Consider the following 25,199-nt stretch of genomic DNA (forward strand, 5'->3'; position numbering starts at 1 on the left):
GGACAGGCCCACGGAAGGCAAGCGTGGGGGAGGTGCGGGAAATGGGCGACCCTGAAGCGACTGGTAGCGCACGGGACGGGACGAGGGTTCCGGCGCCCCCGAACGCTAGGAACGTACTGTGAGGGAGGGTCCCAGCTGCTGGGCCCTCTGGGGCCGGGCTCTGACATCTGGACGAGTGGGAAAGCAGCAGCCTGCCCTTGGGGAGCCGGGAGGAGCCCAGTCCCATCCAGCTGTGCAAACAGGAGGAGGAGGAGGTCCCAAGCCTACCCTTGGGAAAGGGGCGAGAGGGGTGGTCAGGCCGCCGCCGCGCCGGCCCCCGCGGTGCGGGTTGCGCCAGCCTCCTCGGAGCCCGACGCAGAAACTTGTTGCAACAAACAGGCGACCGCGGGTGCCCCTAGCAGCCAGCGGCGGAGTGGGTGGGCGGTCGAGAGGGAGGGGAAGGCTGGCGGACGCCGCAGCGAACTGGTGGGCAGACCCGGAGTCGCCGCGTAAGCGGGGCCGGCTCAGTGCGGTGCAGCAGGCGCGGCTGTGCGGCAGCGGAAGTCCTTTGTTGCAGCGCAGTCCCTGGCAGAGCCAGAGCCTCTCCGCGCAGCCCAGCCCGAGCGCCGCGCGCCGCCGCCACTGCAGCTTTCGGCCCCTTCGCCTCCGCCCGCCTTTCCCGCTGCCGATTTGCCTTAAACTCCCTAAAATCTCCGCAGCCCCGGTTCCTGCTGCGGCCGGTGAGTATTTGCCAGTTATGGGGCTATTTGCGCAACTTTGGCCCGGGCCGCAGGGCGAGGGGCGGCGGGCTCGGCAGAGTGCGGGACCCGAGCGGCGCCGACCAGTGCGGGGAGCCGGAGCGCGGCGGGCGCGCGGCGAGGACCCGGTGACGGCTGACTGCCGGGCCGCCTGCTTGATCCCGCCGCCCACCAGCGCGCCCAGTCGGGGACGTGCGGCCTCCCTGGGTCGGAGGCGAAGCCCCCACAGAGACTAGTTCCCAAATTAGTTACCTTCTTTTCCCTTTCTTTCTCTGCCTTTATTTTTTTGAGGGGGGGGGGAGGGGAGGTGTAGACGGGAGGCGGGAGGAGCCGGTTGATTGACGTGCCCAGAGCCCGCTTCTCTCAACTTACAGCCGCGGCTCCTTGGCGGGTGGGAGGGGAAGTGTCCCGGAGCCCGAGGCCGCAGACTTGGGCGCGCTCCGAGGGAGGAGGCGCAAGAGCAGTGCAAATTCTTGCCACGCTTTTTCCCACCCCCTCTTGCCGGCACACTCGCTTTTTTGTTCAGTAAAAAGTGGTAGGTCTCGGGTTTGGGGATTTTTAGTGGAAAGATCTGTTTCCTGGGAAGAAAGTGCTTTCCTTTCCAGTGGTGGGCGCTTACTAGAGTTCTGTTAGTGTTCGGTAAATATGTTGGATGTAGATCGGGAGCAGTTACCACTAAAATATGTAGATTTGAGTGAGCTCAGCCACTCATTCCGTCTCCCTTCGTACCTAAGCAGCGCATCTGCGTGATCTGAAAGGCTGACATGACATTTTCCAAGCTGGGAGCGTCAGGGAGATGTTGATGAAAGTCCTTGATGTTTTCTGGGAACAGTACGGCGTTTGTATGTAATAATATTTCTAAATCAAACTGGTAGGCACGCGCAGGTTCTTTACTGGCGCGTATATTGCTATGCAATATCTATCACGTCAGGAAAACTATGCCAGGAACGAAATATTTCCCCTTTGACACTCGATCCCAAGATGTGGTCCCAGGCACTTTGAGACTTAGAATCAGTCGTTTGAGCTCAAGTTCAAGGCACTCCAGAGCAATTTGGTGAAGGATGCCGTTCTGATGATAACTACTAAGCAATCACCACATTTTCCTTTGAAATCAGGAAATTTTGTCATTGTAAATGGATATGATGAAATTTGGAATACAAAACGATGAAGCTTGAATGATGGCTGGCCATCAGAACCTCAAAACTTTTGAGTCACTTGCTAGATATCTAATAAAGTCTCAGTAATAACTGAATTGATTTGGAAGAAGCTAGTTGGGGCTTCCTTATCTTAAACAGAAAAAACTGAACCGTAGTGATGGTGAAATACTTTCCCAGAGATTGATAAAATAATGATAGTCTGCAAGTAGAACCCTCAGTCAACATCTTACATTCATTTTAAAAGCAGGTTTCTCCATTACAACGAAATGTTCATGGTATCGAATAATAACTGCTCCAGTTAAGCAATCTTACCCGAAGCCTTTCTATTCTTTGTACCCCAGTATGGCCTAAATTGGAGGCAGGGGGTAGCCCTGATGCATCGTTGTCAGAGTAAAGAGAAACCATATTTAACCAGGACCCTAGCAGGGCAGAGCAGTCTCAGACACTTGCTCTTGACCTTGTGTTTGATTTCGCTTTAATGCAGCTAAATTTTTGTACTATTTCCTCGTTCTCCTCTTTTGCCAGGCTCTGGGGAAGATATAGTTCATGGAGCTTTTTAAGGGTATCTCTTTGTTCCTTGCAGAATAACCATTCTAATGTGCAAGAGAAAAGAAGTGCCTGCTTTCAGGCCTCTCCTCCATCCAAGAGAAGTGCTAAGCCTTTGCTATTAAGCTCTGGTCCAAAGGGGAGAGAGCCATTTGAGACAAGAATACAAAAAATTTTCCATAAATTTTATTTTTAAGCTACAATCTGTTGTCTTCCCCTCTGCCCAAAAAATTTGAGATACATTTGAAAACAAACAAAAAAATTTGCTTGAGTTGGTCCCTGTAGGATCTTGTCTCCTGACATTTTCTTGTGCTGTTATCTCTTACCGTAAAAATTGAAATTATTCTAATACTATTATGGGAACCAAATTAAAAGTGATTCATGCCTTTTTTTTTCCTCTCAGAATAGAAATACTTTTTTTAATAAAATTCATTTTCTTTATAAAAATTCAACCTATACCGAAGTACATAAAAAACAAAAATGAAAGTAATTTTGACTCCCACTCCTTAGAGATAATCACTGTTAACAGTCAATTCCTTGTTTAAAATGAGAGAGGGCAACATTTGGTCATACTGTGCTGCGGTGTGTACCCACCCTGGCTAGGGACAGCCGTGATGATTCATGGGCTCATGAACTCATGCTCTCTGTTCACTGTTCTGATTGGTGAGAATTGGCGAGGTAGAGAAAAAGGGAAAGTTTTGCATTAGAGTGATTTAAAATTCTATGATTAAGTAACAGACATGAGAGTTTAAATATAACAGGGCTGCTATTTTGGGTTTGTCCTTATGAAGTACTTACTGTAGCTTGGCAGGCTAGTTCTCACACTTTTAATGTTAATGTTGGTGTCAAGCCTTTGATGGGTTGATTTATACTGGCCGAACTCACTGAAGCAAAACCAAACCTTCATATTTGTAAAGAGTTTCATAATTTATAGTTGGGGAGGAGTAGATATACTTAAATAAGACCACTGCCAAGATATCACTGTGCTGATATGAGGTGAGAGGTCCCTCTGGATCTGTATCCAGAGGTAACATGCCAAACATCGAGGAAAGAAGATTAACGACTGTGGGTTTCAGATGTGGCCTAGAAGGAGACAGTACATATTTAAGTTAGATTTCTAAGTATACTCATATTGTGGCACATATAAGAAGTCTTAAGAGTACAGAATCACTTATTTCTTAGCCTGGTATTTTCAAGAAGAGTAAGCTGTGAAGTAGTTGATATTCTGAAAACAAATTGCTGAAATAGTACATAGAAGTTAAATTACAACATTGGTTGAGAGTGTTGAGGACATGAGTTTTTTTTTTTTTTTTCTTTTTCTGTGATTTGAATTTAAAATCACTTTCAAAATAAAATTAGAAAATTAAAAGAATTAAATATCCAACCAGATTTTCTGTTGTTTGTTTGAGATGTGATCATTTTTAGAGATAATTGAAGAGCTCCACCCTCACTTTAAATCTTTTGTATTAGAGGAGGGCTTCCTTTGATGGGCAGTGGGAATCAGCAGATGGAAGAGGAAATAGGGAGGGCAGGGCATTCTACCTGCAGTGTGGCCTTTTAGAAGAATGGGATGATTCTGGGAGGCTTAGAATGTCCAAAGGGACACTTCAGTTAATAGTCATTTGCCAGGAAGAGTGTTTTCTGGCTGAAAACACTGAAACTTAGGGCTCTGAATCAAAGAGTCAGAGTTTGAGTCCCATCTTATAAGATGAGCACTTGAGCATCAACCACTGAATCTGTTTCTTCATTCACAAAATGAGGATAGTAAAAATACCTACCTCAGGGTTGTTGTAAAAATCAGTTGTATAATGTATGGAAAATCACATTGTAATTTTTGACTATTATATAAAAGTAGCCATCATTGAAATAATGCAAAAAGTTGATAAGCAAAACAAAACTTGCCTTCTTCAACACTTATTCATGCAAAAACTGATCAAATACCAACTAAATGTCAGGCAGCTGTTAGAGGTTGGGACACAGAGATGACTAAGACAGTGCCCTGATCTCAGGGAGCTTACAGTGAAGCAGGGGAACCACATCATAATAATCCCTGCTGTTGAGTGTGGTGATAAAGCATCCCAGTTTGGATGATACATTATTTGTATGAAAGTAAAAAGGTGTTTGCTGTGTTAGTTTGGGATGAGGGGGAATATTAAATAGACTTAAGACTTAAAAATGGAGTTAAGCTTCTTAAAATAAACATACCTTTTTTTTTTTTAATTTTTTCAAAATTCTGGAGGCCAGGTACTTTTTGTTGTTGTTTTTAATGATTTAATTTATTTATTTTTGGCCGTGTTGGGTCTTCATTGCTGCACAGACTTTTTTTCTAGTTGTGGCAAGCAGAGGCTACTGTCTAGTAGTGGTGCACGGGCTTCTCGTTGGGGTGGTTTCTCATGTTGTGGAGCACAGGCTCCAGGACACGTGGGCTCAGTAGTTGCAGCTCCTGGGCTCTGGAGCACGGGCTCAATAGTTGTGGCACATGGTCTTAGTTGCTCTGCAGCATGTGGGATCTTCCCAGATCAGGGATTGAACCAGTCTCCTGCACTGGCAGGCAGATTCTTTACTACTGAGCCACCAGGGAAGCCCCTGAACATACTTTTTATGATACTCATTTATTGGTTTCAAGGTGTGTGAAGTTTTCAGGATTTTGGTTAATATTAAAAATTTAACACTTGGAGCTACACAATTGAAAACAATACAATTAAAAATAGATGTGGACTTGCTGAAAGAAGGAAGCTGGATAGTCCCTCCCATCATCTTAGAGCTGCCTCACCAGTTTTCATTCAGCAGCATTTACTGAGTACACACCGTGCTGCAGAGAATGGAACAAGCTAAAGTCCTGGCCTTCAAGTTGCTCACAGTCTAGCCGGGAGACAACATATGGATAATTGTGGTAACTGATTCTTATTTAGCAGTTGCTCCATGACACACCTCCTTACAGTAACCCTAAACCCTAGGGAAGATTGTGTGTTAGTCGTTCAGTTGTGTCCAATTCTTCGTAACCCCATGGACTGTGGCCCTCCTTGCCCCTTTGTCCATGGAATTCTCCAACCAAGAATACTGGAGTGGGTTGTCATTCCCTTCTCCAGGGGATCTTCCCGACCTAGGGATCAAACGCAGGTCTCCTGGATTGCAGGCAGATTCTTTACTCCCAGAGCCACCAGGGAAGCCCTAGGGAGGATTACCATCCCCGTTCTCAGATGAGAGAATTGAGGCACAGATGTAACCTGCTCGAGTTCATACATCTACTAAGTGACAGAGCCAGAATTTGAATCCATGCAGTCTGGTTAGTCTGTGCATTAACATCTGCTTTATGTTGCTGTTCTGATGATTTAAAAAATAGCATAGTTAATGCAAAATAAAGAAATAATACACAGGAATATCAAAGCCTAAAACACCGGGAGAGGGAGGTCTTACAGAGGACTTTCTGGAGAAGGTGATTAACTGATTCTTAAAAGATATTTGGTGGGTTCAGACAGTTAGCTGAAAACAGACAGCTAAAAACCAGTTAGCATGAATAAAAATGGAGGTAAGAAATATATGAAGTATATGGAGTTGGAGGATAGGGGAGGTGGCAAGCAGTTTGATGCTGCTTGTCTGAAGTTTGAAGCAGTAAGTAACCACATAGGAGACTAGATGGGTGGACCGGAAGGGCTTTTGTATGCTTTCCTTAAGGAGTTTGCATTTCAGTCTGAGGGTATGTGAAAGGACTCAGAGAAGCAGAATGACGAGGTCTGATTTTTGTTCTTTATGAATCATCTGAGGGTGAAGGATAGATTTGAGGAACCAGTTAAGGAACCTATTGTAATAATTTAGGAGTAAAGATTTGATGCCTCAGAGGACAGGAAAGGTAAGGATGAAATAGAGGGGGCAAATTTGAGAAATATTTAGTGAGAAAATTGGTAAAACTTAGTAAACTGAGGCCGAAGTCCTAGGTGACTCACAAGTATCCTGGATGGTTAGTGCATGATGGAAGCAGGGGAAGAGCAGTTTTAGGTGCTCAGACAAAATCACAGAGTGAGCATGTTGACGAATAGGGTTCCACAAAATGAACCCTAAGAATCTGAATGCCACGTGCGGAAGGGGACTTCCTGGTGAAGCTGCCTTTTGCTGAGAGAGGCCTGCTGTTCACCCAGTGCCCCCTGGTGGTCAGAAGATGCCATGTTGCCTTCTCAGGATGAACAGATCAAAATGTAGACTGAATTAAATGCTTTTCCTTTTCCCCTCCTGGAGAGAGAGAGTATTTCAGAAGTCACTGTTTTCTTTGCATTCTGTGTGAATAAATTCATTTCCTAGACCTAGCGCCTTGCCTACAGTATCACCTCAGTTATTCAGAAGTTATTTGGTTGACAGCCTCAGCAAAGAGTAAGGCAGTTTGTTGCCTATCAAAAATTAAGATAGGTTAAACAAAGTGCATGAATTAAAACCTTATCATACTCATAGAACACTTCCCTAGGTCCTCACAGAAAATTAAATTATTTATGTAGACTCAGTTTCAATGAATTTTTGTTGAATTTCATAACCCATAACAGAAGTGCTGGGCTACAGGAGATCAGCAGACCTTTTAGAGGTGATAGGCAGTTGGCCTGGACAAGTAAGGAGACAGAAAAATACTAACCACTCACAAACTACACTCTCCAAAAGTATAACAGCCTCAGGCCATTTTGTGTAGGTGCAAACAAACCCTGCAAATTTGAACAGTTCCTATTTTTCAGAAAAACAAAACTGATGCAGAGGAGCTAGTAGACAGCCAGATGTTGCTGTATGTGGGGGGCAGCTGTTAGAATTGTAGGAGGAGCCCCAGACCAGAATTAAAGAGACCAAGGTCCTATCCTGTCATCTACAAAAATTAGATATGACTGAGTATATGACTTAATATCTCAGGGCCTCAGTTCATTTTCTCATCTATAAAGCAGCAGGTTGAACTTGATCACTTGGTAAAATTCTGTGAATTTTGTTCACAATGATGACATTAATGTTTAAGAAAAATTCTATTGCTCTTGGATTAGAAAGACAGTTTTCATCTCTAGTTTATATAAGAGTTCCATGAGGAGTATGGTTATCTCTATTTTATAGTTGAGAAAGCAGGCTCAGAGAGGTGAAAATTTGTAGTTGGGTAAGTAGGAGAGCTGGTATTCAAATCTATCAATGTCTGCTCCCTGGGTTCTTATTTAATATTTTCATTTAACAAGCATGCATTAAGTGCCAACTCCATGGGAATTGTGCTAGGCACAGGGAACACAAAGGCCGTTAAGCTTGTCCCCATCCTAGAGAGCTGAGTGTAGTAGGCATTGCTGTAGAGTCCCTCTGTTAGTGCTAAAGGTGCAAGTATTAATACTACTACAGAACGGTTGGTGCTAGTGGTAAAGAACCTGCCTACTAATGCAGGAGACTTAAGAGACATGGGTTTGATCCCTGGGTGAGGAAGATCCATTGGAGCCGGGCACGGCAACCCACTCCAGTGTTCTTGCCTGGAGAATCCCGTGGACAGAGGAGCCTGGTGGACTACAGTCCATAGGGGCACACAGAGTCAATCATAACTGAATTGACTTAGCATGACATGCACTGCACAGCACAGTTAGGACGAATTAATACACAGCCTCATTGGGGTTTTTAAAAGACTTTATGGTGTGAGGACCGAATGGAGCCACCATTTATAGCTTTGTTTCTATGGGAATATGTTTTAAGTTCCAAATAACTTAAAAATAAAGTTTTGGAACATAACCCAGTATAATTTCAGAACTTCCTGTACTAACTACTGAATTTGCAGTCTAATAATCAGTCAGGATGCCTATTCTAAAAAGTGAATAAAATACTCTAAACTTGATCATGACTGTCCAATTTCAGTACCTTGAATAAAAACCTGTTCTCTTTAGGAAACAAACCTGTATAACCAGTTTTTCCTGGAAATCTCAAGGAAAAAACCAAAAGAATTTTACTGAGGTTAAATTTAGAGATTGGAGCACTGTATACCCTGGAAAATGGTATTCGAGGAAGAATTTTGCCAAGGTGACCTTATTTTTATAGGCAGCAAAGTCATTAAGGCTATGATCTCAGGCTCAAGAGTCATATTGCTTGTGTTCTAATCTCACCAAGTTCTCTATGGCCCTAGGAAAGTTATAGAACATTGTGTTCTGTTTTGTTATCTGAAAATGGGTCTTAGAACATACTTTGTAGGATTGTTATGAGGATTAAATGATCAAATGATATACATATTTACATGCACATATACATGTTTTATATATAATACTATATATCTCACTATTGACATGCCAGGCTCCAGTTTAAGCAGATATATGTTACACACACACACATCTGCTTGATAGTAAGGCCAGTGAAACAAATTTATCTTCCCTCCCATTACATTTTCAAGCTTTTATTTTTGCTGATGTGTACCTCTCCCCACTTGTTTACGTACACACCAATGCAGATATCTGAAATGTCTTTCCCCTTGCTTTCTACTTGTCTTTCTTTTCCTCATTTATGGAGACTTCAGTCAAATCCTTCCTAAAAGCCACTGTTCTAGTACAATTCATGCTTTTCTCTTATTGAACTTTATTGAATATAATTTAGTATTTAATTTTACTCAAATTGTTTCCTGGTTTAAAATGTAATCCCTCAGGGAATTCCCTGGTGGTTTAGTGATTAGGACCCAGCACATTCACTGCCGGGGCACGGGTTCAATCTGTGGTCGAGGAACTAAGATCCCACAAGCTGCACCACTCAGCAAAGTAAAAAAATAAAATGTAATCCCTCATATGGAATTAGCTCTACCATATACCATCCTTCTCTACCCTCCACCTCAGTGCTTTATGCTGTGTTAGGAACATGGTGGGTGTTTAATACATTCTGATATTCTGGTTTATAAGCAGAAGAGAATCCTTTCACTATATTTCAGGCTTCTTAAGAATCTAGTCTATAGCCCTCAAGTTAAATCCATAGACATACATTTATCATATAAGACATAGAAATAGATATGAGGAAATGAATGTATGTACTTACAATTACCTTTGAGACCCAGAGGTAATTGTTAGTAGTTCAGAGATTTGGATGCTGAACTGTAAACTCAACTGCGTGTGTGTGCTTAGTCGTGTCTGACTCTTTGTGACCCTGTGGACTGTAGCCCCCCCAGGCTCCCCTGTCCATGGGATTTTTCCAGGCAAGAAGACTGGAGTGGGTTGTCATTTCCTTTTCCAGGGATCTTCCCAAACCAGGGATTGAACTCAGCTCTCCTGCATTGGCAGGAAGATTCTTTACCACTGAGCCACCTGGGAAGCCCTGAGCTATGCAAATGGTTCTCAGAGGAGTGTTCTTAGTAATGCAAGTCAGTGACACAGATTAGAGGGTGGTTATTCGCCTTATGGAAGGAGTCACTCCAAAATTCCTTTAAGTTACTTTTTCATTTACTTTATAGGGTTATTTATAGACCCTTAAATTATCACTTGACTAAAGCTATGGCAGTACTCTTGCCTGGAAAATCCCATGGACAGAGGGGCCTGGTAGGCTGCAGTCCATGGGGTCAGACACGACTGAGCAACTTCCCTTTCACTTTTCACTTTCATGCATTGGAGAAGGAAATGGCAACCCACTCCAGTGTTCTTGCCTGGAGAATCCCAGGGAGGGGGGGAGCCTGGTGGACTTCTGTCTATGGGGTCGCATAGAGTCGGACACGACTGAAGTGACTTAGCAGCAGCAGGGCAACAAAAAACATCCAGCAAAAATGTTTTTTTCCATTTAAGAGATTTAGCAATGAAAGAAAAATATTTCTGAAACCTTACTATGTCAGTGAGAAATTTACTGAAATAGCTTAAAGTATAATTTAGGGAACACATCTACTGAATAAGACTAGATGCACACATACAGACAAAACCACATTATAGATGGAGTTAAAAGATATTGTATAGTTTCTTGTGCAAGGATCTTAATAAATCTTGTGTTGAGGACTCATGCCCAATCCTTGCTGACTGTTCTTTGCAGAAGGGCACACTACAAGGAGTATGTAGTAACAACACTGTTTAATGGTTAGTACCATCTGGATGGTCAGGAATCCCAGTTCCTACTTTACCACAGTTAGCCCTCCTTGATACATTGTTTTAACAGCGCTACATCACTGTCCTATGAAATATGCCTGTTGGACCAGATTAGATCTCTAAACTCTAAAAGCCTCTGAGTATCTAAATTACTGAATATTCTTAATGTGCTTGGTAGCTGGTTTTGAATTTGAGAAAGCTGGTTAAACTTTTTCAAACTAAAATTTTAAAAATCCAGTGCATCACCTAACTCCTTACTCCTCTAGAGAACTATATCCACACTGGGTTTCCTTTTAGCCTTGGGAGAACCCTTGGCTTTGGATCAACTTTGGTTTCTGCTCTCAACCCCAGCCTTTGACTTGTAGCTGTACAAACTTGCTCTACCAGTGATGCAGCTAGTAATATACAAACAAAAGCAATCGCAGAATGTCATTATAAAAACAAGAATTGAAATCTAAACATTTGTTAAAAACAGGTAACAAGCTTTACTGTAACAAAGTTCACTGTGTTTTTTGGGTAGCATTATTAAAGATATAAAAAAAAGCAAACTTCTTTTGGAATTTGAGTGAAACTTGTTTTTTCCTTCCCTCACCCCCGCCGCATCTCCAAGTGAAACTATTGTTTAATAAAAGTGTGTGAAAATAAAGATTTTAATGCAAAATCATTCTCAAGACATAACAAGCTAAAAGTCTGACCGGAATTTAGATTCTTCACCCATGATTCCACCTCCTGCCTTTCTGTTTGTTTTTGTTTTGGTGTTATTAAGCCGCCTTAAAGCTTTTCTGAATGAGGTGTAACAAGAAGAGAGTTGTTCATGCTAATGTGTGAATGATTGCTATTAAAGGTTACTCTCCCTAAAATCAGCTTTACTCAGAACTTGGTTGTAATGTTGTGGAAACTACAGTTTTAGATCAGCCTAAGAGCTGTAGTGTTAGCATTAATTTATGAGGGGAAGATAGAAATACAGAGACGTGGTGGTGGGATTCATACTCAGGTCTCTTGGTCCCCGAGCCCTTGTTCTGTCCATCGCGGCACATTGCCTTCGTGCATAGTAGGTGAGTATGTGTTGAGTGAAGTAACTCATCTAGAACAATAAGTTGCCCTCAGTGATGTATCTTTGAGATTATAGGATACCTTTGTTGTTGCTGATTCTCAGTACTTTATACAGTGCCTGGTACACCAAAATACTCAACAGATTTTTTAGTTAATGTGTGTTAGAATGCTCTTGATTCTTTTACTTGTTTTAGTGTTTTGTTTAACACAGAATGTATGTTCAATAATTTAAGTGAATTATAACTGTAGCTACAGATGTGCCTATCATATTGGTCTATGTGGCTGCATTCATTTTTTTGCTGACCATAAAACTGCTTTTCCTTTAGATTAGAAAGGTCTTTGGAGCTTTTATGCTCTTAATGTCATTATTTCAATCATAAGACATTTAAACCTAAAACTTTTAACAGATAAACTGCTGGCTTTCATACAGATGGGCTCTTATTTGGAAGGAAAATTTAAGACTGTCTAGTCAGACTTCCCTCCTGTGCTTAAGGAAGCATCATCACCATCACAACTGCCACTATTACTTCCATTAGTTATCACATGCCAAGCACTAAACATTTCACAGATGGCTCCTGTGAAGTCTCATGTTGATATGATTTTTGAGGTGTAATTATCCTCACTTTGACAGTTCAGGAAATTTGGGGTCAATGAGGACAAACAGGTTATCTAAGGTGGCAAAGCTGAGTTGGAACTCAGGCCTATCTGACCCAAAGTCTGTGCCCTTTTCACTGTACTGTCTTCAACAAAGTTTCTTCCCTGCTTCTAGATGGGACAGTCATTATCCTCTAGATGAGTTTGTTTCATTTTTTAACAACTCTTATTATTAGAAGAAAATTTGAGATAATATCTATCCTTCTACCTCTTTATTCATTAAAGGTCTCTCTGAATCCTGTAGAACAGTGGTGTCCCCAATCTTTTTGGCACCAGGGACCAGTTTCGTGGAAGGCAAGTTTTCCAAGGTCTGGGGCCAGGGGGGTAGTTTGGGGATGAGTCAAGTGCATTACATTTATTATGCACTTTATTATTATGCACTTCATCAGCTCCACCTCACATCATTAAGCATTAGATCCTGGAGGTTGGGGACCCTTGCTGTAAAATGTCTACAGACCTAGAAATCTCATCCTACATAAAATGGGCTTGGAGGTCAATACTTGTGTGTGAATGTGTGTTTTAACTCTTTAAATAAGGTTTTGTTGCTGTTGTTTTATGTTATTGTAATTTTTATATAACTTCATAGTTTGTGGTTATTTACTTGACTTTCCATCCTGAAAACTTTTCTCATTTTCTTTTATAGCCTTCATTCATAAATATAATTTTCATAAAGGCCACATGACAGTGAATTTTAGGAAGTGGATTTACCTTGGTTTACTTACAACTCCCTTATTACCAGGCATTTTGAGTTATAAATAACACATTGATAAATATCTGAGCATACATTGCATTTTGTATATATTTACATACTGAACATGACTCAATTCTGGTACAGATACCTAAGTTACACAAGGTTGAAATATTATACCTACTTGTAATACTACATTATCTGGCTTCTAGAAGAGGCCCAGACGTTTCAATTTAAAGATGGCAGTAGGTCTCATAAGCCATTTTCATTTCACCAGGGGCACATCCCCACTGTGTAACTCTGATTTCAGGCAGGAAAAAAACAAGCAGGGTGATCTTTACGCAGTGGGGGACAGGGGTATGTGACCCACATGTGATTTGTGACAGATAAAAAGCAAGTAGAAGTAAGAAAATTTAGATAATTTCTAATTATCACTGCAGAGATTAAAAGGTTTGGAGACATGAATGTTTTATTTTTCTGAACAGCTTGTTCAGTTGTTCTTTTTATGTTCAGTCAAATTGCGTAGGAACTTGTTTTCAAGTAGAAGATAGATTCTGAAGTTTTATTTGTACAGGTTAAAAATTAAGGCTAAAATTGGCTCTTACTTTAGCTTTGTAATATAATTGGACTTACAGTGCTCCTCTCTTTATTCAGCATCAGCTCTGTACCTTAAAAATATTTATATGTTGATAAGTGAAGAAAACTAGTTGCAGAAAGGTATATACAGTAAAACATCATTTAGGTTAAAAAAAAAAAAAAAAAACCCGAAGCAAAACTATTTGTATGGCATGTAGTGGGTACTCAATAGCTGTTGACTCTGTATGCATACATATAAACAGATTTGAAGATAAATAATTGGAGAGGTTATCTCTGGAAAGAGGTATGTGACCTAAGGTGTGTTTTTATTCTATGCACTTTTATGTTTTAATTCTTTTCAATAAGCATGTGTTACTTTTGTGTATCTTTTTTTAATGATTGAAAAATGAAGAAAAATTTACAATCTAAGGACAGATACCTCCTTCCCAAATAGGTCCCCTGTTTCTTTATACAGAATTATTCCTTCTCCAATAAATTAAGAGACAGGCATTGACCAAACCTATTTGGTGCCATTTGCATGTAATCTAATAAGCTTTAGCGAGTAGAATTTTTCTAAAGAAACTTTCAAACATACAAAAATAGAATTAAACCTACCTCCTAGCTTCGAAGGTTATCACCACAGGACCAATCTTATATCATTTATAGCTCCATACCCACCCACTGGATTATTTTCAAGCATATCTTAGATGTATCATTTCATCAGTAAACACAGCAGTATGTGTATATAAAAGATAGGATGCTTTTAACACAACCAAAATACCTGTATCACACTTAAGGATGAGCAATAATTCCTTTATATCAATCACCTGAAGAGTTTTTAATATTCTGCAATTGAATTACTAACTTTAAATTCAAATTGCTATTTTATTTGTTTTCACTGTTTGTATTCTTCAAGTACTTTAAAACTAGTGTCTTTTTTCCTTTCAAATTTAGTTTGAAATTGCATGTTTCCTTCTCGAGTTGTAAAGAAACCAAAATGATGGGTTTTGCTTTTGATACCTTTGCTTGTATTTTGTATTTCTTAAAATAAAAATGAGAAGCTTGAATAAATGGCTGGGTATCTTCACCTTTAAGTTTTAAAAATGATTCAGGTATATATTAATTGAGTTTTACTACATTAGAATGGACAGCTTTTTTTTTTTTTTTTCAAGTGCTTTTCTGATTTCTTGTCTGACTTTAATGTTTTTGTTTTACATAGGTCTCTAATAGAAGATGGCAAAGCCCAGCCACAGCAGCTACGTCCTTCAGCAGCTAAACAACCAAAGGGAATGGGGTTTTCTCTGTGACTGTTGTATTGCAATTGATGACATTTACTTTCAAGCACACAAAGCAGTTCTAGCTGCTTGTAGCTCCTATTTCAGAATGTTTTTCATGAACCATCAACATAGTACTGCACAACTGAATCTCAGCAACATGAAAATTAGTGCTGAGTGTTTTGATCTCATTTTGCAGTTCATGTATTTAGGAAAAATTATGACAGCTCCTTCCAGTTTTGAACAGTTTAAAGTGGCAATGAACTACCTACAGCTGTACAATGTTCCTGACTGCTTAGAAGACATACAGGATGCAGATTGTTCTAGTTCAAAATGTTCATCTTCTGCTTCTAGCAAACAGAACAGCAAAATGATATTTGGGGTGAGAATGTATGAAGACACTGTGGCTAGAAATGGCAGTGAAGCTAATAGGTGGTGTGCAGAGCCAAGTTCAACAGTGAATACACCACATAATAGAGAGCCTGATGAAGAGTCGTTGCAATTAGGTAATTTTCCTGAGCCATTATTTGATGTATGTAAAAAGAGTTCTGTGTCCAAATTATCTACTCCAAAAGAACGTGTATCACGACGCTTTGGACGGAGTTTTACCTGTGATAGTTGTGGATTTGGCTTTAGCTGTGAAAAATTATTAGATGAGCATGTACTAACCTGTACTAACAGACATTCATACCAAAACACAAGATCCTATCATAGATTAGTGGATATTAGAGATGGAAAAGACAGTAATATCAAAGCTGAATTTAGTGAAAAGGATTCTTCTAAAACCTTTTCTGCACAGACAGACAAATACAGAGGAGACACAAGCCAGGCTGCTGATGATTCAGCTTCAACCACTGGAAGCAGAAAAAGTAGCACAGTGGAGTCTGAACTAGCCAGTGAAGAAAAGAGCAGAGCCGCTGAGAGGAAAAGAATCATCATTAAGATGGAACCAGAGGATATTCCTACAGATGAACTGAAAGACTTTAACATTATTAAAGTTACTGATAAAGACTGTAATGAGTCTACTGACAATGATGAGTTAGAAGATGAAGCTGAAGAGCCATTTTATAGATACTACGTTGAAGAAGATGTCAGCATTAAAAAAAGTGGGAGGAAAACTCTAAAACCTCGGATGTCAATAAATGCTGATGAAAGAAGTGGTTTAGAAAATATGAGGCCACCGAACAACAACAGTCCTGTACGAGAAGACACTGAAAATGCTTCTTGTGAGCTGTGTGGGCTCACAATAACTGAGGAGGACCTGTCATCTCATTACTTAGCCAAACACATCGAAAATATCTGTGCATGTGGCAAATGTGGACAAATACTTGTGAAGGGTAGACAGCTTCAGGAGCATGCCCAGAGATGTGGAGAGCCCCAAGATCTGACCATGAATGGGTTAGGAAATGTTGAGGAGAAGATGGACATGGAAGAGAATCCTGATGAACAGTCAGAAATAAGGGATATGTTTGTTGAAATGTTGGATGACTTTAGAGACAATCATTTCCAGATAAACAGTATCCAAAAAAAGCAGTTATTTAAACATTCTGCCTGTCCTTTTCGATGTCCTAATTGTGGCCAGCGATTTGAAACTGAAAATCTAGTGGTTGAACATATGTCTAGCTGCCTAGACCAAGAAATGTTTAAGAGTGCCATCATGGAAGAGAATGAAAGAGATCACAGACGAAAGCATTTTTGTAACCTGTGTGGGAAAGGATTTTATCAGCGGTGTCACTTAAGAGAACACTATACTGTTCATACCAAGGAAAAACAGTTTGTTTGTCAGACATGTGGGAAGCAATTTTTAAGAGAACGTCAGTTGCGTCTGCACAATGACATGCACAAAGGCATGGCCAGGTATGTCTGTTCCATTTGTGATCAAGGCAACTTCAGAAAACATGACCATGTACGGCATATGATTTCTCATTTATCTGCTGGTGAGACTATATGCCAGGTCTGCTTTCAGATATTTCCAAATAATGAACAGTTGGAACAGCACATGGATATTCATCTGTATACATGTGGAATATGTGGAGCAAAATTTAACTTGAGGAAAGATATGAGATCACATTATAACGCCAAGCATTTGAAAAGAACATAAGGATTTTCTACTGTATAATGTTTAGCTGATAGGAGACAAAACACCAAAGCAAAGGATATGAGCTATTTAGAAAATGATTTTATAAGATGACTTGCTGAAAAAAATTTTCAAGGCCCTTTTACCTTTAATATTTTTGTTTAGGATCTTAAGTATTTACATTTTAGGTGTTATTAAATGTTTATCATTTTTGTTATTTCTTAATACTTTGTTTTTAGTTTGTTTTAGCTATGATTAAAATTACTTTTAAATGTAGATTACAAGTGGTTGTTAGCCCTTCAGTGACTATTGAAGCTTAGGTTGTTTTTTTTTTTTAATCAATAAGGTGATGATGTCACAATTTTTATTTTATTTTGTTTTTTAAGGCTACCTTGTGAAATTTTAAACCCAATATCATTGGCCATTCCTGTTTAAATTAAAAAAAAAAAAGTTTTTTTAAGTAGTTATTTAAAACTATCCCATTTACTTTAGCTTTTTTTTTTTGTAAGTTGAACAATGATTTAGCCACTGTTTATTTCCCTGTCTTACCAGTGAAATTCATATTCTTAAATTGAAAACTTAGTAGGCAGGTTAGGTGCGCTGAATCTAACCTTGAAGGTTGACATGGGCTCAAACTTGGCCTAAAAAGATTGATGGACCTAAGGAAATTCCTATAAATGAATATTTCCTATAATTGATAAAATATTATCATTTAATAATCACATTTAAAACTTATATTAAGTGTAAAAACCCAATGACTTTACTCCACTTGACAGATTAGTGGGGACAAGTCATTTTGTTTTGTGATATTAAATTTAACTATGATAGTTAATTAAAAAAGCATATCTTGTATTCATTTAAAATAATTTAAAATATTTTGATTTCTAAAGTGTGTTAGTTTATCAATTATTTTTGTTTATAAATAGACTTTAATAGCTTTCTAGGAAGATGACATCTAAAGGAAAATGATTTTTCACCTTTAAAATGACATACTTTTGGAACTTACTTTGAGATTTGAGAAAGCTGCCATGTATATTGATAAATCTAATAAAATAAAGAAATCAATCACAACTCTGGTTGTTCTATAAAAGTAGTGTGCAAAAAAACCATGTCTTGTGTTTTATACTAAGATTTGGAGAAAGTGTGTTATGGAAAATTAGTTTATCAACATGCTTTTTTTTTCTGTAAAGGACTATAAAATTTGAGGACTATAAAATAATAACAGTATATAAATGGAGACAGTTTATCATTTTTTAGATAAATTAGTATTACTGTTAGTTGTTGCTGACACGAGGTTTACATGAATTACATGTGAATTAAAACTGGCCCACAAATCAACACATCTGTCGGATAGAATGCGTTTTAATGTAAATTACTTGCATAGTAATACCCGTCTCATAATGAAAGGGATTTTAAATAACTCCTATATTTAAAAGTATAATTTTGTGATTATGAACAGTAATTTAACAGTATTGTTCTTTTTGTTTACATCACATTTTAAAGATATGCAAGTCATATTTTTGTATACAATTTGCATAAAAGAACAAGTTTGCCAAGAGAACTGAGAGACATATTGACTAGCATAGATTTAGTTGAAAGAGAAGACCAGAGTGTGTGCTCAGAGATTTGTGAGGACATGTTGAGGTGTTAAGTAAGAACTGAAATAGTACAGGAGCCATACAGTATTAGAACAAAATAATGGGAAGTAGAGGTGGGGGAAATACACAAAAAAGACAAATGAGAAATCAGGATTTTTTTTAAAAAGCCATGTAGCAGAAAAAGCAAGAAAAATGATTCATCTTAGTTCTTGGATACAGTAGTTTATCAAGTTATTAAATCTGAAATGCAACTTAAAATGAAAAATGTATAGACATTACTGATAGAAACTTGATAAAAGTTCTGTAACAAACCCAGAGACCATCAGAGAATAGAGAGAAGCTCTCAAACCAAATTTCCAAAGTATATAGCATCTTAGTAGACATCACTTTCTGTGGACCCACTTTTTTCCATGACCCTCTTCAAAGCCTCTATTGCAATGGCTTTCCCACCATTAAAGAACAAGTTTGTTGCTTAGTCCCTAGGTTGTGTTCCACTCCTTTTGTGACCCCATGAACTGTAGCCGGCCAGGTTCCTATTTCCATGGGATTTTCCAGGCAAGAATACCAGAGTGGGTTGCCATTTCCTTTTCCAGGGGATCTTCCTGACCCAGGGATTGAACCCATGTCTCTTGCATTGGCAGGTGAATTCTTTACCACTGAGCCACCTGGGAAGACCTTAAAGAACAGAAGGCTTTCTAAATACTACCACTCTGTAAAAAATGATTTCTAACCCATTGGGAAAGGGGTTTAGTTTTAGACACATACTAACAGCCAATTAGCAAGCAAATATATAAACATTAAACATAATCTCTAATTTTACATAACTTGAGATGTTTATAGTTTCACAAAGCCACACCGCAGGATGTGTTTTCCCCGTGTGTTACACAGGACACACGCCTTTTGTTTTGCAGCTAGCTACAGCAGTACAAGTTTCTTTGAGTATATGTATAATTTTCCTCATTAAGAAAGAGTTCATTTAATGACTACATGCCTCCTTTTAAAACTAGGGGGAACTATCCGACACCTGTCTAGCCCAGTTTTCTCTCACTTCTTCCCTCTCACAGAGTGGAGCTACAGAGCTGTGCCTACTTAATACCGCTTCTTGCCCTCCAGTGCTATGAAGACAGTGAATCAAGGTTGTGGATGTTGCCTCCTCCTACTGTCTTTGTCATTTACGTGATTAGGCTCCAAATGTGAAAATGAAGGGGAAATCTAGATAGGTATATGTGGAATCTTGTTTTTTCTTACAAATACGGTCTTTCTTAAAGGGCCTTTTGTTCGCCAGCAAAAATCTTCGCGGAATGGATTCAGTACTTAGCAAGCTTGCCACCAATTCCAGTGCAGCTCATGTTTATAATTTTTAGTAAACAGGACTAAGAATCTCAGAGATTAGTGGATTAGGACTCAGAAATTTGTCTTAATCCTGTATTTTTAAAGTAAGAATATTCAGAGAAATGACTTACATGAGTAAAATGGCTAATGTTAAGTTTGGGTATAAACAAAAAGAAGCACTCCAAGGGCTAGATACAAAAATTAAATAATTAAAATAAGGACAGAGTTTTCTAGAGTAGTCAGCACCAATTAAAAGGAAAAATAATAGACTAAGTTAAGAACAAAAATATGAGACAGGTAGAAACATTGAGTTTAAAAAGATGAGGTGAGTAAATATAGAATTTAATAGGCTAAAATAATCTGATTAATTCCATTAGAGCTACAAAATGCCTAATGAAACAGCTTTTATGAACATGCCAAACATAAACATGTGAGATAATATTCCAATGTTTATAAAAAGTGGGAAGAGAAGCTGGTGGTGGTTTGTAACTTTCTCTGGTTAAACAATACATGTTCCTATATATCACTAGTTAAAAAGAACTGTATTTAATAGATCTGTGGAAAATTCCCCAAAGAACCAGAGTTAACAGTAAGTTAAACATAAAACTTGTTAACAAAATGCTAAATTAGTGTCAACCAGAATATGTATATGCATACATAGTTGAGAATAAAGTAGTTTGGTATATTTAATTCTAAATGGGTTTTATGAGTTACACATGTTTTTTTCGCCATTAATCTACTTTGATTAGCTCCTCATCATTCATCGCCACCCCAACCTCCTTTGTGACATTTGCTTCTCGGTGATAGAAGTGCTCTGAAGGCTTTGACAATGCCTAAGATTCCAGGGTACCAGAAGGCTCTGTGGGAACATACCTTTGTGGAATGTCTCCTATCTCCTGATACCTGAGGTGCAGTAAAGAAAGTGATAGAATGAATGCCAGGGAACTGGCAAGTAAAGTTATATTTGGTGTTAAGAACTTGTGGCCCAGATTTGGAAATCTATGAACTATCCATTCCAGGGCTCTCAGTAATCCCATCATCCATTTCATTAACACTCTTTTACTCTGCTAAACACTTGATACAGATGTAATTTTAATGAATCCTCATGGCCTTATGAGGTAAGTATTCTATCAATAACTTTCCAGATGGGGGACTGAGGTTCAGTGAAACTGAGTCTTTTTCCTAAGATCATACAGAAACTAAATACTAGCACTGAAACTTGAAACTAGACCTATTTGATTCCTACATTCCTGTACTTAACCATTAAGCAACATACTTTACCAACCAAGAACTACAAAGAAAAGCCTTTTCAGTTCAGGGAACACGTATGACAAAGCTCCTATGAGATTCTTTGCTCCTTGTTCATCATCTGTCATCTACTGTGCCTGGTAAGATAGCTGGTAATAGTGGTACCTAAATGAACATGTTGAATAATGTGAAAATATATCAGTCAGAAGCAAAACATTTTTATTTGATAATTCAGAATGTTTTAGAAATGAATATTAAATACTCTTTATGTTTTAATTTTCCTTTATATTTCTACCTCTGTGATGTTTTGCCTGTTTTTCCTATTCCTGATTGTTATATTTTAACCTCTCTGACCAGTCACCATTTCCTTTTATTGGTTATGTGATAAATCATTTGAAAATCTCCATTGTGCCCCCCTCAAATCAGGACCCCAGAATGTTTTCCTGTTTTTGGCTTAGCAGGTGATGTGGATAAGAAATTCTTCATTTATTTGGCTAAAAACAAAATCCCTAATTATCATTTTGTAAGGATTAAAGTTTACAGAGCAATCTGTCTAAAAACAAGTTATTCTAGCTATTTATAATTCAATTTACCAAAAATATCTATGTATTTCTAGTGTAAACTTACAATCTTACTTGTAAAAGAAATGATAATTTCAGGGAACAACAATTGTATATCCACCCTAACCTAGCAGCAAACTTTTAGGAAATGGAATAGTCTACTGGTTTAAGTTAAACAACATCCCTCCCCATCTAATTAGATTTTAATTTCATGCATCTATTGCCTGATTTCTAAAACCTATGCAATAGGTTTTCTGTTACTTAACAAAGCCTACTACTTCAATGATCTCTCTACTATCTGCCAAATGCTATTTTTTAAAACAGACTAGAAGGAGGAGAAGGTGAAGATTCCGTACAAAATATCTAAAGTCTTTTAGGTGGCCCGCTCTCATTGCCTTCTATCAAACTCAAGGACATACTCCATGGTAACATAGGGATTGTTGCTGTTTAGTCCCTAGGTCATGGCTCTTAGTCATGACTAAGAGTCACTTTAGTCCCTAAGTGACCCCATGGACTAGCCCTCCCGGCTCCTCTGTCCATGGGATTTCCCAGGCAAGAATACTAGAGTGGTTGCCATTTCCTTCTCCAGGGTATCTTCCTGAACCAGGGATTGAGCCTGTGTCTCTTGCATTGGCAGGCGGATTCTTTACTACTGAGCCACCAGGAAAGCCCCAACATATGGGTCAAGTCTAGACCAAGTGAAATTTAGCTACTTATAAATTTATGTGCTGGCAAAAGGTGAAAGTGCAAGGATTTAGAATGTTTGTCTCTAAGTATTGGTAAATATAAACTAAATGACAATAGCAGCTTATAAACTTATGCTAATTTTAAACCAGTTTAATAGCACTTACATATTTATATGCATATGCTTAGTTGACTTAGCATTAAGAAGTTAAATCCATTTAAGTTGCTCCCTTACTATATTTAGGGGAACTCAATCACTAAGGTCCATTATTAGTGACAAAATTTTTCATCCTTTCTGTCAAATTCCACCACAGACCACTAGTGGGCAGGAAGCCATTTATAATTTTTTTTTATCATCTTACTTGCAAGAAAAAGATTGTATGAAGATTATTATTCAGTACTTGCCTCTGAATTAAATGTATCAATGTACTAATCACCACTGTAATAAGTAAAAACAGGAAACAGAATCATTGGGGCAGGTTAGGAGCACTATGAACTTAGGAATTTGAAGGAACACTCCTTTTTGTGTGTGGGTGTACTTTATTTCCATTTGCAGAGTGTAAAACAATATTTAAAGAGAACAATGTTACCTGATGGCTGAAGGCACTCATAAAAAGAACATGAACCTGTTAGATGTATGTTTCATTCAGAGATTTGCTATTAACAAGTACATTGTAAAATTATTTTATTTGAAGGAAAATACTTTTTAACTGCTTCCTTCCTCCCTACTTTACCTGACTGTCCTCCTCTTGTTTCATATTTATGAGTCCTACCCATTCTATGCTAGCCCTTGTAAGAAAAAGTTGCCCCAATGCTGAAAAATTATATTGGTGAAAAGAATACCTTATATTTAAAGGGAACAGTGAATTATATTGGGGAAGAAATTAAATCTAAGTTTTAGGATCTGTGCTTTTGTTCCCATTTTTGGTTCAATTAACTGTGTGCTGGCCTGGTGCCAAAAGTCATGAAATTCTGACCTAACTAAGATTTACGTTGTATCTTGTAGAGCAGTCAACTTGTAATATTATTTTTCTTGAGTTTTGTCTTTTTCTGTGTGGCAGTGGTCAAATAGGGCCTTCTAAACCTCTGGAGAAGTGAGATCTGAATTTGGAGAGGACATGGGGAAGAATCAATCATCAACAGATAATCTTTAAGTCCAGACCCAGGAATATCAGATCTGAAGTGACACCATCTTTTCTGTCTTCTGACAAACCTCATCAACCCCAAAAGTTCCAGTTGCAAGGATCCAAGAAAACTCAGTAAAGATCACTTTGGAATCACTTTGTTGTGACAAAATCGATTCACAGTGACTCTCCTATTATTTGTGAAAAATCTGCTAAAGAAAACAACAACATCAGTGATTAAAGCTACACTGAAATGAAACTTTATATGCTAATTATCTTCAAGAGTCCCTCCTAAAATAAAAGGGCTTGTTAGGCTACTAGAAATACATTATAAAGTAAGACAATCACCTATCTGTGTAAACACATATAATTCTAAACTTAAATGGAATTACAGTTTATATATCATGAAATGTAGTTAGTTTCAAAAATTACATCCCAAATCTGTAGTTTAGGTTATAAATAAAAAGATGTGGGTACAAAGAAGAAGACATGTAAGACCAATATTTTAACAAGATAATCTAGTTATTGCTTACTGTAATGTGACATTTGCCTTTCTTTTTTTTCACTGTATATACCAGTCACAAATCTTGATTATTAATATTAATGAGGCTCCCTTTTAAGTCTGTTGCTTTAAGAAAAAACAGAAGCGGTATTACTTCCACAGTGGTATATATTCACAGATCACAGACAACCAAGAAGAATGTATCAAGTCACATTTTCTTTTCAACTTAGCAATGTAACCTAATAGGCAGAATAAGCTGCTGTTAAACCTTTATTCTTGGTATTAATACATAATACCATGCTTCTCAGTTTTCAAATTTCAAGACAAAATTCAACTAAGTATTGACTGAAACAACTGTTAACATGTTTAAAAAAAGCTTTCATGGGAAAAAGAAATGTTTGATGATATTTTAACCTGATGATAGATATACATACATTTATCAACCATACTAATCTTACAGCCATATTATTTGCATATTGTGAATATATTTGTAGTTTTGGTTAACTGTGTAGTCAACTCAATATCATCATCATAATCATTATTGTTTCATCTGCAATATCAAGATGTATATATTCAGAAATGGTTATTTTGTTTTTATGCCCATGCCATCAAATGTTTTAATAAGGAGTTGCACAAAGAGATCTAACTTAAGAGCATACTTAAGAGCAGATGCAGAATTTAAGTCATTTAACTTCTCTAGATATAAAGCAGGATAATAACATGAATATTCTCATAATTAGACTAACAAAAAACCAGAAAAAATTAATTAAAATGTGATACTGGGTACAGGGGTGAGAAGGGAGATAAGAAACCCACTAAAGATTTCAAATTCATAAGAATTCATCTGCTTTAAGAGAAATAAAACAAACTTAGAGAAGTGTTACAGTCTAAAAAACAAAAACTATAGCCAGTTTCTTCTAGAAATATGAACAAGCATATAGAACTGCAGACTTCTAACAAGTAAACAGAAAACAGTAAAGATAAAAGAATACTATCAATAATTCAAGGTGCCAGATCAATATAGTAGAAACTCAACAATTTTTGATTACTGGTGGAATTAGATTTACAAGAGAAACATGGCTTAAATTTTGACTGTACTAAACTACAAATGTAATAAATCATAATAATTATAAATGATATAAATGCATTCTATAATGTGACTATGTATATTAGTATAAAATGGAGTATTGGGTTACATAGAGAATTTTTGTTACATTTTTTAATCCATGCTTTATCTAATAAAATTTCCTCCTCTATGTTCAGAATTTAAAATGTCTTTATATTACTTTTTTTATACTGTACTTTTCTAACCTTGCTCTTTTTAAAAAATTATTTGACTGAAAAGTTATCTGTCCCTTT

The 25,199-nt window shown here is 38.0% G+C and overlaps 1 protein-coding gene across 6 annotated transcripts; it reads left to right on the top strand.

The window, feature by feature from the left end:
- Positions 1–7: 7 nt before the first annotated feature.
- ZBTB1 (zinc finger and BTB domain containing 1) lies at positions 8–25,096 on the top strand. Of its 6 annotated transcripts, none has more exons than XM_065941356.1 (4): positions 8–719; positions 14,661–16,572; positions 19,455–19,610; positions 23,276–25,096. In XM_065941356.1, exons 2-3 carry the CDS (start codon positions 14,675–14,677, stop codon positions 19,585–19,587), a joined length of 2,031 nt encoding a protein of 676 aa, XP_065797428.1. In that variant the 5' UTR covers positions 8–719; positions 14,661–14,674; the 3' UTR covers positions 19,588–19,610; positions 23,276–25,096. The 6 variants fall into 6 exon arrangements, with proteins under 6 accessions (XP_065797428.1, XP_065797429.1, XP_065797427.1 ...); XM_065941357.1 differs by having other exon boundaries at positions 19,455–19,526; XM_065941355.1 differs by having other exon boundaries at positions 19,455–25,096.
- The last annotated feature ends 103 nt before the right edge of the window (positions 25,097–25,199 follow it).

This window comes from Muntiacus reevesi, chromosome 7 (genome assembly GCF_963930625.1).
Source record: "Muntiacus reevesi chromosome 7, mMunRee1.1, whole genome shotgun sequence".
NCBI classification, from domain to species: domain Eukaryota; kingdom Metazoa; phylum Chordata; class Mammalia; order Artiodactyla; family Cervidae; genus Muntiacus; species Muntiacus reevesi.

Coding starts and splice junctions, on each gene's coding strand:
- ZBTB1 (XM_065941354.1), top strand. CDS start 14,675: ATGGCAAAGCCCAGCCACAGCAGCTACGTCCTTCAGCAGCTAAACAAC.